General features: G+C 41.4%; 2 protein-coding genes across 2 annotated transcripts; both read left to right on the forward strand.

Moving 5' to 3' along the window:
• The first annotated feature begins 925 nt into the window (after window positions 1-925).
• Window positions 926-10592, forward strand: LOC5667997 (uncharacterized). The gene is made up of 3 exons (XM_001689355.2): window positions 926-1240; window positions 8488-8523; window positions 8594-10592. The coding sequence occupies exons 1-3, from the start codon at window positions 1141-1143 to the stop codon at window positions 10306-10308; spliced, it is 1851 nt and encodes a 616-aa protein (XP_001689407.2). The 5' UTR covers window positions 926-1140; the 3' UTR covers window positions 10309-10592.
• Window positions 3514-8241, forward strand: LOC1272661 (peptide transporter family 1). The gene is made up of 6 exons (XM_311562.4): window positions 3514-3706; window positions 5405-5457; window positions 5542-5620; window positions 5687-6273; window positions 6415-7401; window positions 7486-8241. The coding sequence occupies exons 1-6, from the start codon at window positions 3688-3690 to the stop codon at window positions 7912-7914; spliced, it is 2154 nt and encodes a 717-aa protein (XP_311562.4). The 5' UTR covers window positions 3514-3687; the 3' UTR covers window positions 7915-8241.
• Window positions 10593-15235: the final 4643 nt, after the last annotated feature.

The raw sequence follows: 15235 nt of genomic DNA on the forward strand, positions 1-15235 counted from the left end.
ATGAAAACAGATCCGCGAATGAATCACCTGCTAATGCTTAGTTTGACTCTTTGCTTGTTCTACTGATGACGGGCCTGTATAGAGCATTGCTCGTAAATTGTCTATACATCGCAGTCACTGCAGGGAAAGCGGATCAACACTTCCAGTTTCCACTCCATCTTTATCGTCAGTAAGTCAGTATCGTCAGTCAAATGATTTAAATGCAGCTGCTGAAATTAATTACACACGATGGCATTTAATATTGTGTGATAAGAATCTGCCATACACGAATGAACTATGTACGGTGATCAGATTCCCTTCCATAGAGACGAGCAAGACTTTCCATGCGAAACAACGTTTATATTGAAGGAACCTTTAATGTATACCACAAAATATCATTTATAAAATTTATAAATAACAAATATGACTTAATAGGGTCATGTAACAAAGTTCGTCTGGTAAAAAGTATCATACTATTTTAAACATTTTCATACCATGTTTATTAAAAAAGCGAATTTATTCATGACTTAAAATATTTATTTCATAACTTAGATTTATTTTTGATTATCCTTTTTCAATACGAACTCAAATAATTTCACAAGCACATCTATTTAATTTTCTTTCATTTTCTTCGTGTTGTTGTGCTAGAATAGAAAACCGTCCCTTGTTAATTATCATGTGGCAGCTTAATACAAAAAAGCTCTTCCGGTAGTGATCGTCTAACATCGTCGTCTATATGACTGAGCTGAGCTGCGCTGAATTCTTAGCAAAGGAGAATTTGAACAAGAAAACGTCAGCATACTACCCCCACCAATCCAAAAAAAAAAACAACGTGAGCGTAACCCATCTGCGAGTCGCGAAGATCAACTTTGCGATCGCGTAGGCACGAGCAGCAGTGAGCGTAAAGCTCAGATTGAGAAGCAGCGAATCTTGTTTATATTGTATTACTTGTTCGGCCGTGTTTGTTAGTTAAAGCTGGAGACCCGTTTCACCAGGACGCGTCGAGAGCGAGTGTTCTCGAGAACGGAAACTGTTCGACCGTGTTTTATTACAAGGTGTTCTTGATTGCGCCGAATCAAATTAGTGTGTTGTATTTAACTGTGAATAAAACCACCAAAAAGCTATACGTCGGTACAGTGCAACGATCTATCCAGTCTCAAAATGTGTGACCCAAGGTCGTGCTTTCGAAAATTCCAAATTTGGAGCATAGCGGTGCTGCTGTTACACACATGCTCCGCTCAACAGTATACTGGAGTTAAATGTAAAGTGTTGTTTAAGTCGTTTGTAAACGCTTACTCATAAAAATTAAGATTTATTAACAATTAGATTTTTACTTCATTCATTTTTACTTTTGGCAAAGTGTAAAGTTTATTAAATATCTTTAAATGTTTGTTGTGTGTCTTTAAAGTGTCTGTTAAAAAAGCTGAAAAAGTAAAAATGGTTGTAAAAAAATTACACTGTAACCACCTCGATCGTGAACAGCGCCGATGCGTTTCATCAAGGTCACGTTGGGCTCCCCTCCTTCAAAATAAAGCTTTGATGCTGCTTTTACGCAATATTTCCAAATAATACCCTTTGTCGCGATTGGAAGAGTTTAACTATCCAGTTGGGTTCGTCGCTTAGCCGGTAATTTAGCTTCTGTGTTCACCCGGTGCAGGTATCGAGCTGTCTTGGAACGATGTTCACAAATTCATACCGTGTTCAGAGATGCTCTCTGTCTGCATATGATTTGCCGGATGCGTCACACAGATGGCTATATTGTATCATACAATTTTGAAACTATCATGATCGATGCAAGGACGACAAGTATAACTGTGAACCGGTTACAGATGGCAGTACCAGCATGACACAATACCATATCTCAGAATATCCCGAGTTCACTGGAAAGGCAGTGCTCATTAAGCTTGTTTCGCAGGTCAGAAAAAAAACATAAAAAGGGTATGCGGAAAGTCCTGTGATTCATTCAGTCACAGTGGGATGTGTTGTGAACGTACCACTTTGGTTGACTCGATCAGTGCCTTTTATCGTGAAAGTGATGCTCGTTTACTATACGAATCTTGCAAAAGAAGGTTACGACACCTGCGACTCGTGGTGGACTTTGACATTCAAATGATGTTGAGTTGATGTAGGGTTGATGATTTTTTGTAGTATATCTAACCATGCCATCACTGAATATGGTCAACTAACAACAAAGATGATATCTAAATAACCGTACATTTTGCATACGGCTTACTCATAAAATGTCCTCCGTTTTGGCAGTAAAATCCTGTATCGTTGTGTTGCAAAAGAGATTATAAATCGACAGACATGTCGTATTTACTCTCTTTCATGATAGCTTTTTCATATCTACTGTAGGTTCGCGATAATTGCCCACATTCTTATCTGTATCCTTTTGCCTACACGCTACTATCCACGGAAGGTAATAAATTTTGTTTAAAGCGTTGCAACATGTCTTTGTTTTTAGAAAACCTATTGACGCCGCACACTAATAAACATGATGATGAATGAATGGATAGATGATTGTGTGCTGAAGATATGTGATAAGATAATTACTCCAAGCAATACATCAATACCATCTTCCTCTTTGCTTGAATTATTTTTCTTTTCACATGAAAATACAGTCCGTTAAACTGCCATGGACTAACAAAAAAAAAAAACCTCACCACATAGGAAACTATGCAGATCGCACATAATGTAAAGCAAAGGGAGTTACTATTCCGCGCTATAGCACGGCTGCTGACCAAAAATCAAGTACCTTTTGATAAGATAAACTTCAAGAGCGATGGGCTTGTTTTTGTATTGAAAAGGAATGTGCGGTAAGTAGCTAGACGTATGAGTGATGTTACGGTGTGAAAAAGTCCATATGTCGTAAATGTCAAGTGGTTATAATTGTGAAGTGAAAAGTGGTAGTTTTACATGAAATAGTTGATGTACGAATCTTTGAAAAACAAATCTTACTATGCATATTACTTTTGTTTGATTTATAGGATGGTTTAGTGATGGTGCGATTGATATTTAGTTACAAAGATGGTTATAATATTATGCTAATATTTTAATTTATATTATTATTTAGAAGCAATTGTTTCACATTCAGATGGTGCGAGCGTTAAATGGTAGACGTGATGGGATCTGTAGAGTTCGGACATAACCGCGTAGGTCGTTTAATAAAATTAACGACTTATATTAAAACTTTAAGTTAAATTATATAAAAAGATCATTTTTTAAATTTACTATACGTATTACTTAATAAATCAAGAGTGTAGAATCCATTACTCATTTCGGGAGTTCCAAGAGGCTCAATTGTTTCAAGAGCTGATTATCATTCTACTTAAAACGTCGTTCATAAATTCAGCATGTGCGGAATCTGCCCTTGGCATCATACGTATCTATCCTCGAAGTGGGTGGTTCTTGATACAGCAGATGCAGTGGAGGAAAGTTTAATAAGTATGTTTTTATCAGCTCGTAAAGCCGTTATCAGTCTCCGACGATTACGGCTCTGTACCCTTTTCGAGGGATTACTGCTTTTAACTTGATAGCATACTCATCAGTATTGCTCAGTCTGCCAATACACCTTGTACGGAAAGTGTGTTACAATTACTCTTGCAAGAGCTTGCCATCGATAGATCATCTGACTAAGTGTTAGAATGATTTATTAAAAGTATTTAATAGGTGTTTGGTTTTGATTGTTAAAACAAAAATTTCAAGAAGATGGTCGATACATCTAAAGGTTTGTGTGAAATGTGTTGGAGTGAATCTTTAAAAGTTAGTTACACTTTAGTCAATTGGGATTAGACGGCAATTTGTACACAACAACAGGACAGTAGAAACATGTAGCTTCTATAGAAAATCAAATCTGCCAAGTAGTCTTTAAATCTATTACATTGCTCGTATGAAACGACACGAACATTTACCCATCATTTACTATCTCAGTTGTTAACAAACACGAGAACATGGACCATTTAATTGCCCAACAAAAGATAACTTTCGTCGAGCAGTTGGAGTACAGGAACGGTTGAAACATTTGAGCAGTACGAATCTTGAGTTTACCTATTTAATATAGAGCTGAATGTATTGGAGACACAAATGAAAGCAAAGTGTAGAATAAAGGAATCGTTGTCAACAGACACAGTAGCTACATGTGAACAGATTGCGAGATACGTAACACTAGGTAGGATTGAAATTTGTAAAGTGCGACACACCCAAATGCAAAATAGTTGAGATGTGCTGTACTTGAGATCGATGAACAATGTTCCGATAAGTGCTGCAGACATATGAGAGTATTGACCGGCCAGTGAACCTTGCTTGTGCAATGATCTCAGAAATCTGAATATCTTTCTAAAGGCTGGATATGTTTTTATTAGTGGGAAGCTTGTACCAACGGCAGGAAAAATCTTGCAGAACTGGTTCATCTCAGTAAAAAGCAATAATTATGGTAATGTTTACTTTACGCTACAGTTGGCGAGCACAGGATGTATCTGATCGATTCACGTGATTGAGCGAGATTAATAGGATGTTCTTGCCGATGCCCACACTCGATTGTCTCATTGACGCAGAGCATGGTGGAAACAGTTTATACAGCACTTCAATGATACTGCTTTAACAATCATTAACATTGCTAAACTACGACCACACATCGTTGAGTAGTATGGAATCATAGCGAACATGTGTTCTACCAGGAGTGTAGTGTATAGCGTGTAGTGTGGATATAAAAGAAGTACTTGAAAAAGTTTTATAGAGACATTTCTTATTTCGATACCTCTATCGCAACGGTCTCGTGGTACAGTCGTAAACTCGAACGACTCAATAACATGACCGTCATGAGTTCAAACCGAGAATGCACCGTTCCTCCGTTGCATGAACTGACTATCCGGGTGCGTGGTACTGAATAAGCCTCGAAAGCCTATGTGGGCCGGTATGGCAGCGCAGGACGTTACGCCAAACAGAAGAAGAAGAAGAAGATTGTCTCGTTGTATAAATAGGATCTGAGTAAGACAACAGATAATAACACCAATAGTAAGTTAAACTAGTCACCTGTGACGCTCTATGAACGCCGATAAGAACGTTATCACCAGATCTCACTTGTAGGGCCCATTGTCTTTATCAATAGTACCTTATTAAACGATAAGACCCATCGGAATTTTTACAGTATTTTTTGTTCAACCCCTACTCAAAGGTCGGTTCATTGTTTATGATGACAGTGAATTAGGTAATTGTGATCGTATTGTAAAGCTAATGATCAATCGATACACGGGTAACACGTCAATCGATCACTGTCAAAGGCTAGGTTGAAGCGATAATTGCAACCAATAGGATGCCTGAATAACAGTGTATGTTGTACAGTCTGCTCGACGCTTTGTCTGTGCCATTTATTGTTAGTTTTTTGTTTATAAACCATTTAGCAGTGAACTTATCATCTCCTTTACAGAAGAAGCACCAGCTGCTACGCAAGAGGTTGGGGATATCGAAGGAGAACCTAAGGTGATTAAGCAAACAAAACCGGCATCAAAGCTTTTGCATCTGTTTTCGTAGTGCATTATTTAAAATGTTGTGTACAAATTTCAGAAGCTCAAGTATCCCCGAGCCATTCCGTTTATCATCAGCAATGAGTTCTGCGAACGGTTTAACTATTATGGCATGCGAAGTAAGTAACGATCGAGGGCGTTAGAAAACGGTTGCACTAACTAGATGGTTGAATTTTCTTCGGCAGCTGTGCTTGTGCTCTATCTCACCAGGAAGTTGGACTTCGACGATGACACGGCGACGGTGCTGTATCACACTTTCACCACATTGGTGTATTTTATGTGTGTGATCGGTGCGATCATTGCTGACAGTTGGTTGGGCAAATTTCGTACAATACTATACCTATCCATTGTGTATACGATCGGGAGTGGATGCATCACACTGGGAGCTATCCCTACCTGGGATCTGGATGCACGTGCGATGACCATTGCTGGATTGCTGCTGATCGCTTTCGGCTCTGGTGGCATTAAACCATGTGTTGCCGCGTTCGGGGGCGAGCAATTTAAGCTACCAGAACAGGCAAAATATCTGGCACTATTTTTTTCAATGTTTTACTTTGCGGTAAATTCTGGCTCGTTCGTGTCGACCATGGTAACGCCAATTCTACGGGAAGATGTGAAATGCTTCGACGACGATGATTGTTTCCCGTTAGCATTCGGAGTGCCCGGAGTACTGATGGTGATATCCATTATCATATTCATCATTGGCAAACCACTCTACAAAATATCCGCACCCGCGGGCAATATGTTTGTGAAGGTTTCTAAATGTATTTGGGTTAGTATAACGAGTTTTATGACCTTTTTGTCGTTGTTTGTTTGTCATCCGTTGGTTGTTGTTGTCTTTCCATTTTTGTGTTGTGTCTTGCTGTTGAGTGTTGCTCATTTTATGTTAATTCTTTTTCAACACGCTCAACAGACGGCCATCCGGACGAGATCACGTGAGAAATCCATCAACCCTCGTGAACATTGGTTGGATTACTCTGAAAAGCGCTGGGGACGCCAGCTGGTCGATGAAACACGCATTTTGCTCAACGTACTGAAGTTGTATATTCCGCTGCCAGTGTTTTGGGCGCTTTTCGACCAACAGGGATCACGTTGGACTTTCCAAGCAACCCGCATGGATGGCGATCTGGGTTTTTGGACGATCAAGCCGGATCAAATGCAAGTGATAAATCCTCTGTTGATTTTGGTATTTATTCCACTGTATGAGGTCGCTTTCTACCCGCTGCTGAGTCTAATCGGAATTCGGCGACCGCTACAGAAGCTAACTCTCGGTGGAATATTTGCTGGCTTAGCCTTTGTTATATCGACCATTGTGGAGATTCAGCTGGAATCGACGTATGCCGTGATGCCGAAAGCGGGCGAAGCTCAGTTGCGAATATTCAACGGCATGCCCTGTGACTATCGCATTCAGTCCAACATTCCCGAACACGCCGACTTTACGCTGAAGAGTATGAGCATGTTCGAAGAGAAGTACCTAAATGTGAAAGGAAGCGCTACATACACGTACACACTTTCATCCACTGGCCCTGGACCAAATTGCGCGGTGGCAGAGGAACAGCGCACCTTTGTGGTGGACGAAGAAAAACAGTTGTCGTACTTTATACGCAAACAAGATTCGGGCATCAGTCTTTTGAGATATGAAGATGATACCGAAAAGTCTTCCAAGGGTTACCCCGTGTTCCGCGTGCTCGGGAATACAGCCACTAACCGGACGGTGGTGTTCCGAGACATTGACTCATCCGATGCGTTCGATAGACACAAGAACGGGTCGTATGTATACGATCGGGTGGAATCCTATCCTTCTGATTACGAAATATATGTAGATGGAGAGCTTACATTGACCTACACAATGCGACTTGGCGGTGTGTATGCATTCATCGTAAGCGATATCGATGGCATGGTAAGTAAACTTAGAGGACGAATCCCTTTTTTTTTAGTAGGTCTTCAATATGACACAAAAACTGACGTAAAATGATAATTTCAGAGCACTACCCCTATCATCGTCACCGAACCGAACTCGGTCAACATGCTTTGGCTCATCCCCCAGTATGTGGTAATGACGCTTGGAGAGGTTATGTACTCTATAACGGGACTGGAATTCTCATTCACACAAGCTCCGGAGAGCATGAAATCCGTCCTGCAAGGATGTTGGCAATTAACAGTCGCTGTGGGTAATCTGATTGTGGTTATCGTAGCAGAAGCAAAAATCTTCGATGAACAGAAATGGGAGTTTGTACTGTTTGCTGTGTTGATGTTTGTCGACATGGGTCTGTTTTCTATATTGGCATGGCGTTATAAACAAATTCCACTGAAAAACTATGACGAAGAAGATGATCCAAATGCTACGCTACCCATCGACCAGAAGGAAGAGAGTGGGCTCGATAATCCTGTGTTTAAGAAATCAGATGAGTAGAGATGATACATCACTATGATGCCGAAACTATGCAATAGTGTGCGACATAAACCTTATCAAAACGAAAGGCATAACAGTTGCGAGTCAAAATCAAGCTAAGGCGTAGCAACATCGAGGGGTCCGTGTGAAACAGCCGCATAGAGATGGAAAGAGAGAGATAGAAAGAGAGAGAGAGAGAGAGAGAGAGAGAGAGAGATAGAAAGAGAGAGAGAAAGAGAGAGAGAGAGAGAGAGAGAGAGAGAGAGAGAGAGATTTGATTAATGATTTGGGGTGAAATAATAAATTTTCTATGAAAATTTTTGCTTAATAAATAATTTGTCCATGCAATGAGTTTTTCTTTGACATCATCATAATTATTATTAATTTTTTATTCTACGCTTGTCTTGATATTCTTTAAAACAAAGTTCCTTGTACAAAAAAATAAGTTTTACACAATAATGAAAAAATGATTCACTTCTAAAAAAGGCCTAACAATCCATCAAACCTAAAGCTTTTCTAACAAAATTGTGGTTGGCGCGTTTATTATTCACAAAGTAAGAATGGTGTAACAATTATATCCTTCTTCCATTACAGCTGTTTTGTCCCCTGCTGAAGCGAATAAACAATCTGGTATGAATGCAGTATACTTATTCCTACCTCTTGCCCATACTAATCACGTCTTTTATTTCTATCTGTCCAGCACACTCAGCTCGCTCTGTGGATGGTGGCGTACCTTCGGCGGACAGCAATATTATAAATCTCGCAATTACACCATTTGCACGTGGCCAAGGATTTTCCGCAGCTAAAGGAAGAAATCTAGGCTTTGCGAACGATGCTTCTCTTAACGCAATTCCCGCGGGCATTAACAATGAGCTTACAAATGTAGATGCGCGAGGATCAACGCCGCAACCGAACACAGTGCTGCGGGATAGCTACGGAAATCCTGTGACACCGTTTACTGACCTAGCAAAGCCGGAACTGGATTCAGTTGGTTTTCGAACAAATGTGAATCGAGACTCAAACCTTCAGCTATCATCAAGTCAAGTCGCCAAAGTTGGGCAATATAACTTCAAAGTTCCTAGTTACGCGTCTGGCATAATAGAGCCTGTTGCGCAACCAAACTATGGGCTACTGCCACCAAACCCGGTTCCTAGTACGGTACAGGCAGTGCCACCGAGTGGAACGAAGGGCGCAGGGCCTCTTAACACGCAGCAACAGTTTTTACCAAATGCAAAGATCCCAAATATCGAGGAAGGAAAGATTCTCTTCGCGCAGAAACCAGTCAATGGACTATTGCCCCCTTTGTTTCCGGATCAATTACCGCCGGTGTATGATGTGAAGGTAGGCACGGAACGGTCGCCAATTTTTGCACGCGATCCATTCGATGGTTCATTGACACCGTCATCTCTGCAACCTACGCGAAAACCAAACACACCGATAGCATCCGATAATGCAGTAGGATTCAAAACCGACGTCAATCAGCAGACAAACTTTCCGCAACCAGGCTTGCCGACAGGAATACGATTTTCGGGATCTACCACTACTGCTTCTTCCATCTTTCCTACTGTCTCTACTGGAAAACCTGTGGTACAAAAGTACAACGGAGGATTCGGTGGACCAGCCGGATTTCTTGGTAACCAGCAGAATATTGGTACAGCTTATACATCAACTGTGAGACCGATTTTGTCTCAACCTGTCCCCTCCGCTGCACAACCACAGCCATCACGTCCACAGCCCGTATTTACGACCCAAAACAGCTTCCCTACAACAGCTAGGCCAGATACGAAACCTACAATTCAAAAATATATGGGCAGCTTTGGGGGAGCTCCTGGATTCTTGGGCAATCAAGCGAACATAGGCACAGCTTACACAAAAGATCCACAAACGTTCCCCGTTTCCAGTACCGTTGCTCCCGTTCAGCAGTTTCCGCCTGTGCAGCACGTTGGATCCACTCATCCTGCTCCAGTTGCTTCTACCCCTGTTAACAGCGTTCCGGGACGACCTCAAGCTCCGATTGTGCCACCAACGCCTAGCACATTCAATGTGCCATTCAATGCAAATCCCGCCAGCCAAGGCTCAGGCGTTAGACCGGTGGTGCCCTCGACATTTATCGCGAATCAGCATCCGGTGAAACCAGTACCCGTAACGAACAGCTTTAACGGTGGAAATAAGTTTACGGGAAGCTTCGGTGGTGCACCGGGTATTTTGGGTAATCAGCAACGTCCTGGAACTAATGTTAATCCGGACGGTACCGTATTTTCACCCGTCCAATCACAAACAGGCCAAAAACATCAGCATCAACAGCAACCTTTAAATCAGCAGTTCCAACAATCGAAACCAATCACAGAGACATTTACCGGTAGCTTTGGTGGACCACCCGGCGTACTGCGTCCGTTTGATAATACTAAGGGGTAATGTGGTTATCTATTATCAAGAGGATCGAAAATGTAGTTTTCCAAAATGGTAAGCTGGTAAAATTTGATAATTGCTTATTGCTGAAAGTATTACATGAGCAGATCTTCAATGATCGTTTTCTACAAGAAAAGTCGTATCATTTTACTATAGTACGTACTATATTCTCTAAGAGTAAAGAATGATTATATCATTATTAAACCCTGCATTTAAATGGTGCAAATTTTCATCATATTACTCCACGAAATTATTATAAAATGAATAAAAGTAATAGTCAAAAAATTAAATACCATAGTAATTGAATTGTTGGACCATTGTACAGGTAAACTAGTTTTATAAACCATCGGTAATATGACTAGATAAAAACTTATAAAAGTATTAGCAAATCGTATCTCAAATATAGTAGAGACTGTGGTCGTTTATCTGGTGGGTATGGATTTTTGTGTTTATTTATAGGCTGCGAGGCTTCATAATGTAAGGATTGATTAAATTTCTAATAACCTTCTGAGACTTTAACATAAACATTTACGTATCAAAATAAATTAACCGACTTATCGGATCGGATGCGATTCCATCCCAAGGACATTGCTTGGGGGACTGTTAATCGGATGCTATTTCTTGTTAATGGACACCCAGCTTATTTCAAATTTCTTGTTTATTATTCAAATTTCGTATTATTCAAACTTATTTATTTCAAATTAAAACGTTATTTTTTAGAAGTTTGTTTCTTAAAAACTTTAATTTGAAATAATGAACGATCTAGATTTTAAAAATTACGGAAACCTTAACTTTTGACATGTAGTATATGTTTCGAGGTTCTAGATGTCCTAGGGCAGGAGTACATAGCTTTTTACGATCGTGGGCCACTTGGTTGCCGGGCAATCGATTTTCACGGATAATGTCTATGAAATGTGAAATTCATATAAAAATTATAAATTTCATCGGTTTTACTCACAATTCGCCATCTTGTGGACATGTTTTTTTGTAAACTTTGTTCAATTATTTCCAATGTAATTTAAAAAATATGAGCTTAATTTATAAAGAGTTCACATTTTGCTTTCCTCATTAATTATGTTTAATAGCTATTTGCTGAGTTTTAGATCTGATGTTTAGATCTTTATTCTCCAGGATGTTCGGTCCCTGGCTGCAGCCTCCCATCCATGTAGATCCACCCAATCTCCGACAGGTCTCGCTTCACCTGATCCAGCCATCGAGTTCGCTGTGCTTCCCTGCGCCTTATACCGAACTGGGTAACGCTGTCGAACACCTTCTCAGTGGGGCAAGAATCCGGCATCCTCATGACATGCACCAGCCATGGTATCCTGCCAGCCTTCGCTACCATCAGGATGCTCGGTTCGCCGCACAGCTCAGCAAGCTCGTGGATCACCCTTCTCCTCCACGCTCCATGTTCGAACACACCGACAAAGATGGTCCGGAGGATGTATCGCTCAAACACGCCCAGAGCGGTTGCATCCTCCGCTCGAATGGTCCAAGACTCATGTCCATAGAGAACCAGCGGGCGAATCAATTTGCGATATATTTCACATTTCGTACGAGCTCGAAGTCTTCTCGATCTCAGCAGTCGTTAAGCCCATAGTATTCACCATTCCCCTGCACAATGCGTCTCCGGATTTCGCTGCTGATGTCGTTGTCCGTAGTAACGACCGTCCCAAGATAGCAGAACTTCTTAACTACCTCGAGATTGTTGCCGTCAAATAATACACTCCTTTCTAGATGGTCTATGTCTCCGGCAAGCAGGTTCTTCGTCGCATTTATTCTTAATCTTAAGTCGGGTGTACGCCTCACACACCTTCGCTGTCGTCTTACCGATGATGTCGATGTTATCCGCGAAGCCAACAAATTGGAGAGACCGGTAGAGGAACGTGCCCCAATGCTGCTTTGATGCTTTAGCATTCTGCCACCTTTCAATGGTGCTTTGATGCTTTAACATTCTGCCACCTAAAATTCCTAGACTTTTACATTTACTTTTCACACGTCATTGATGTTCTGGTAGCAAGCACATTTTCACTATAGGCCGGATTATTTCTTTTCCCTTCGCTATTTTAATACATAGTTGCTACTCGTTTTCTTCCATCGCTTTCTGGATGAACGTTGATAATTTGTCCCAATGGTCATTTCATCGGAGGTATATTTTTTTTCTTTGATTACAAAAATTCGTGATTGTTCTTCATCCATTTCGTTCTGCCTTGTAATTGTTATAAATATTCAGTATGCCAAAGATCCCAAAAATGTTGTACACGTTCTTGCCCTGCACGCCAGTCATTCTTTCGATTTTCTGGTACATTACGCCAATCCAAGCTAGGAATTCCTTGTAAATGTGATTCAGTTAAAAATGTCCCGGTGTAAGGGCTTCTTCATATGTCGGCTCATCAGAAATTGCAATTTGATCGATATTATTCGATTTCAGTTGTGGCCAATCTACTTCTTGCTGTATTGTCCTTTCAGGACCCTGCCACGATAGAGAATTGCCGATGAGTTCTTCTACTGAACACTCACGAGATATCGAGTCCGCATGATTTTGTACTCCTGGTACGTGTCTCCAATGGCATCCTAATGTTGATTGCTGAACTGATGAAACGCGATTTGCCACGAATGTTTTCCACCGTTGTGGTGATGATTGGAGCCAATGGAAAGCAATAATTGAATCCGTCCAAAAAGTTGTTTCAGCCTTGATGTTAATAGACTTTACGACGTTGGAATACAATTGACTGGTTAAAACAGCTCCCCATAATTGCAATCGTGCTATAGAATGCTTTGTAGAAATGGGAGCAACCTTTAATTTTGATATCTTTAATCTTGAAGGAATATTGCATTTTTTACTAACTGTCCTCATATAACAACATGCTCCACATCCATGTTCAGAGGCATCACAAAAGAAACGTAATTGTACAATTTTTGCCTTTTCTCTTACAACTACTCAAGGAATCCGAATCTTTTGCGCATCCGTCAGTTGGCTTTAAAATGTTGCTCATTTTTATACCTTCGGTATTTGGCCTTCTACCAACGGTATTTTTCTAACAATGGGGCCCTTCACGATTCTAGTCAGGCCTATACAGACTTTCGAGACTTAATACATTATCACGCAGCCGGATAGTCAAGTCAATTCTTGCTCCGAGGTGACGTTCCATTCTTGGCTTGAACCCACGACGAGCATGTTCTTGAGTCTTTCGAGTTGACTACTGTACCACGGGACCGCCCAGTAAGTAAGACATCATTGTTACATACACCGGTGGACAAAAAGATAGGAAAAAAATTTGTTGTGTGTTTTTTTGCGTGCAATAGGTGTGTCATCGCCAACAGTTGTTGTTGTTGTTAGTATGGTTTAGAGAGGCTTTGGCTCCTGCGGAGTTCGTTGGCCTCTTATCGCCAACAGATCGAGGCGTATATTGTTGTTAGTATGGTTTAGAGAGGCTTTGGCTCCTGCGGAGTTCTTTCGCCTAACGTTCGAGGCGTACTGAATTTGCAATCGCTGTTTGTTTGCCTTTTATACTCGCATTTGTGGTGCGCTACTTATCTGAGTTTTGAGTAACGGCAGCGTTTTTCGGTAGTATAAAAAGAGATCCAAACCGTGTTGCGCTTCATTCTTCATTCAGTGGTAAAGGTGAAAGTTTGCGATTTGAAAATTCCACAAGTTCATCATGGGTCGCGGAAAGCACTACACTCCAGAGGAGCGGAAACATATTCAGGGTTTGTATCGTGAGAACGTGCCTATCAAAACCATCTGCAAGGCGTTCGGCCGTTCGCGGACGTTTGTGGACAACGCCATTCGTAGCGAGGCTATGGGTAAATCCACAGGTCGTCCGCGAAAAACAACGGATGACGTTGTCGCGCAGATGGTTGAGATAATCAGGGCGGACCCTTTCAAAACTTGCAATCGTATTAAGCAGGAGCTTAGATTGCAAGTTTCGGCGAAAACGGTGTCGCGCCGTTTACACGCCGGTGGGTTCTGTGCCCGGAAACCACGAAAGGTTCGTAAGCTAATGCCGCACCACGTAGAAGCGCGCATTCGGTTTGCCGAAGAGCATTTAGCTGCATCCATCTTTTGGTGGAGCGAAATATTTTTTTCGGATGAGTCCAGAATCAATCTGGATGGTTCGGACGGCACTAAATACGTCTGGCGCCTTCCTAAACAGGCGTATCATCCAAAAAATACTATAAAAACCCTAAAGCACGGAGGCGGCCACGTAATGGTGTGGGGTTGCTTCTCCTGGCACGGCCCGGGTCCTTTGTTCCGTATCAAAGGGACACTGAACTCGGAAGGGTATAGAAACATACTACGTCGTAAGATGTTGCCACACGCCCGACAAAAATTCGGAGACGAAGAGCATTACATCTTTCAGCACGATAACGACTCCAAGCATACATCGCGATTAGTTAAATGTTTTTTGGCAAACGAGGATGTGCAAGTTCTACCGTGGCCTACGTTGAGTCCAGACCTCAACCCGATTGAGAATCTGTGGTCAACCCTCAAGCGTCAGCTTAAGAACAAACATGCACGTTCTGCCGATTCGCTATGGAGACGCTGCAAGGCTATGTGGAAACGCATAGACAGAAGCGAATGCCGTAACCTCATCGGCGATATGGCCCTACGCTGTGAGGAAGTGATAGCGAATAACGGTTAACACATTGGCCGTTAGAATATGTTTCCGCTCTGTGGAACACCGCAACACCACCTCCCAACAACCACTTAAACAGTCCTTTTCAGGGCTACCAAATATTTCCGACAAGAACTATGTTTTTCGGTCACAGAAAAAAGTTCCTATTTTTATGTCCACCAGTGTACCAACTTAGCAAACCATTTCGCCGAGATTTAGCTTAAAACTAAAGTCAACTGTAGTTTCGGTTATTAGTAAAACTCATTGTCAGCAATCGTTAAATTTTAGCTGAGCTTGTGAAATATTTTTTGGTG

The sequence above is a fragment of the Anopheles gambiae genome, chromosome 3 (genome assembly GCF_943734735.2).
Source record: "Anopheles gambiae chromosome 3, idAnoGambNW_F1_1, whole genome shotgun sequence".
Lineage (NCBI taxonomy): Eukaryota > Metazoa > Arthropoda > Insecta > Diptera > Culicidae > Anopheles > Anopheles gambiae.

Coding starts and splice junctions, on each gene's coding strand:
- LOC5667997 (XM_001689355.2), top strand. CDS start 1,141: ATGTGTGACCCAAGGTCGTGCTTTCGAAAATTCCAAATTTGGAGCATA. Junction 1,241..8,487: donor ACAGTATACTGGAGTTAAAT/GTAAAGTGTTGT, acceptor CTTCCATTACAG/CTGTTTTGTCCCCTGCTGAA. Junction 8,524..8,593: donor TGAAGCGAATAAACAATCTG/GTATGAATGCAG, acceptor CTATCTGTCCAG/CACACTCAGCTCGCTCTGTG.
- LOC1272661 (XM_311562.4), top strand. Junction 5,458..5,541: donor ATATCGAAGGAGAACCTAAG/GTGATTAAGCAA, acceptor TACAAATTTCAG/AAGCTCAAGTATCCCCGAGC. Junction 7,402..7,485: donor TAAGCGATATCGATGGCATG/GTAAGTAAACTT, acceptor TGATAATTTCAG/AGCACTACCCCTATCATCGT.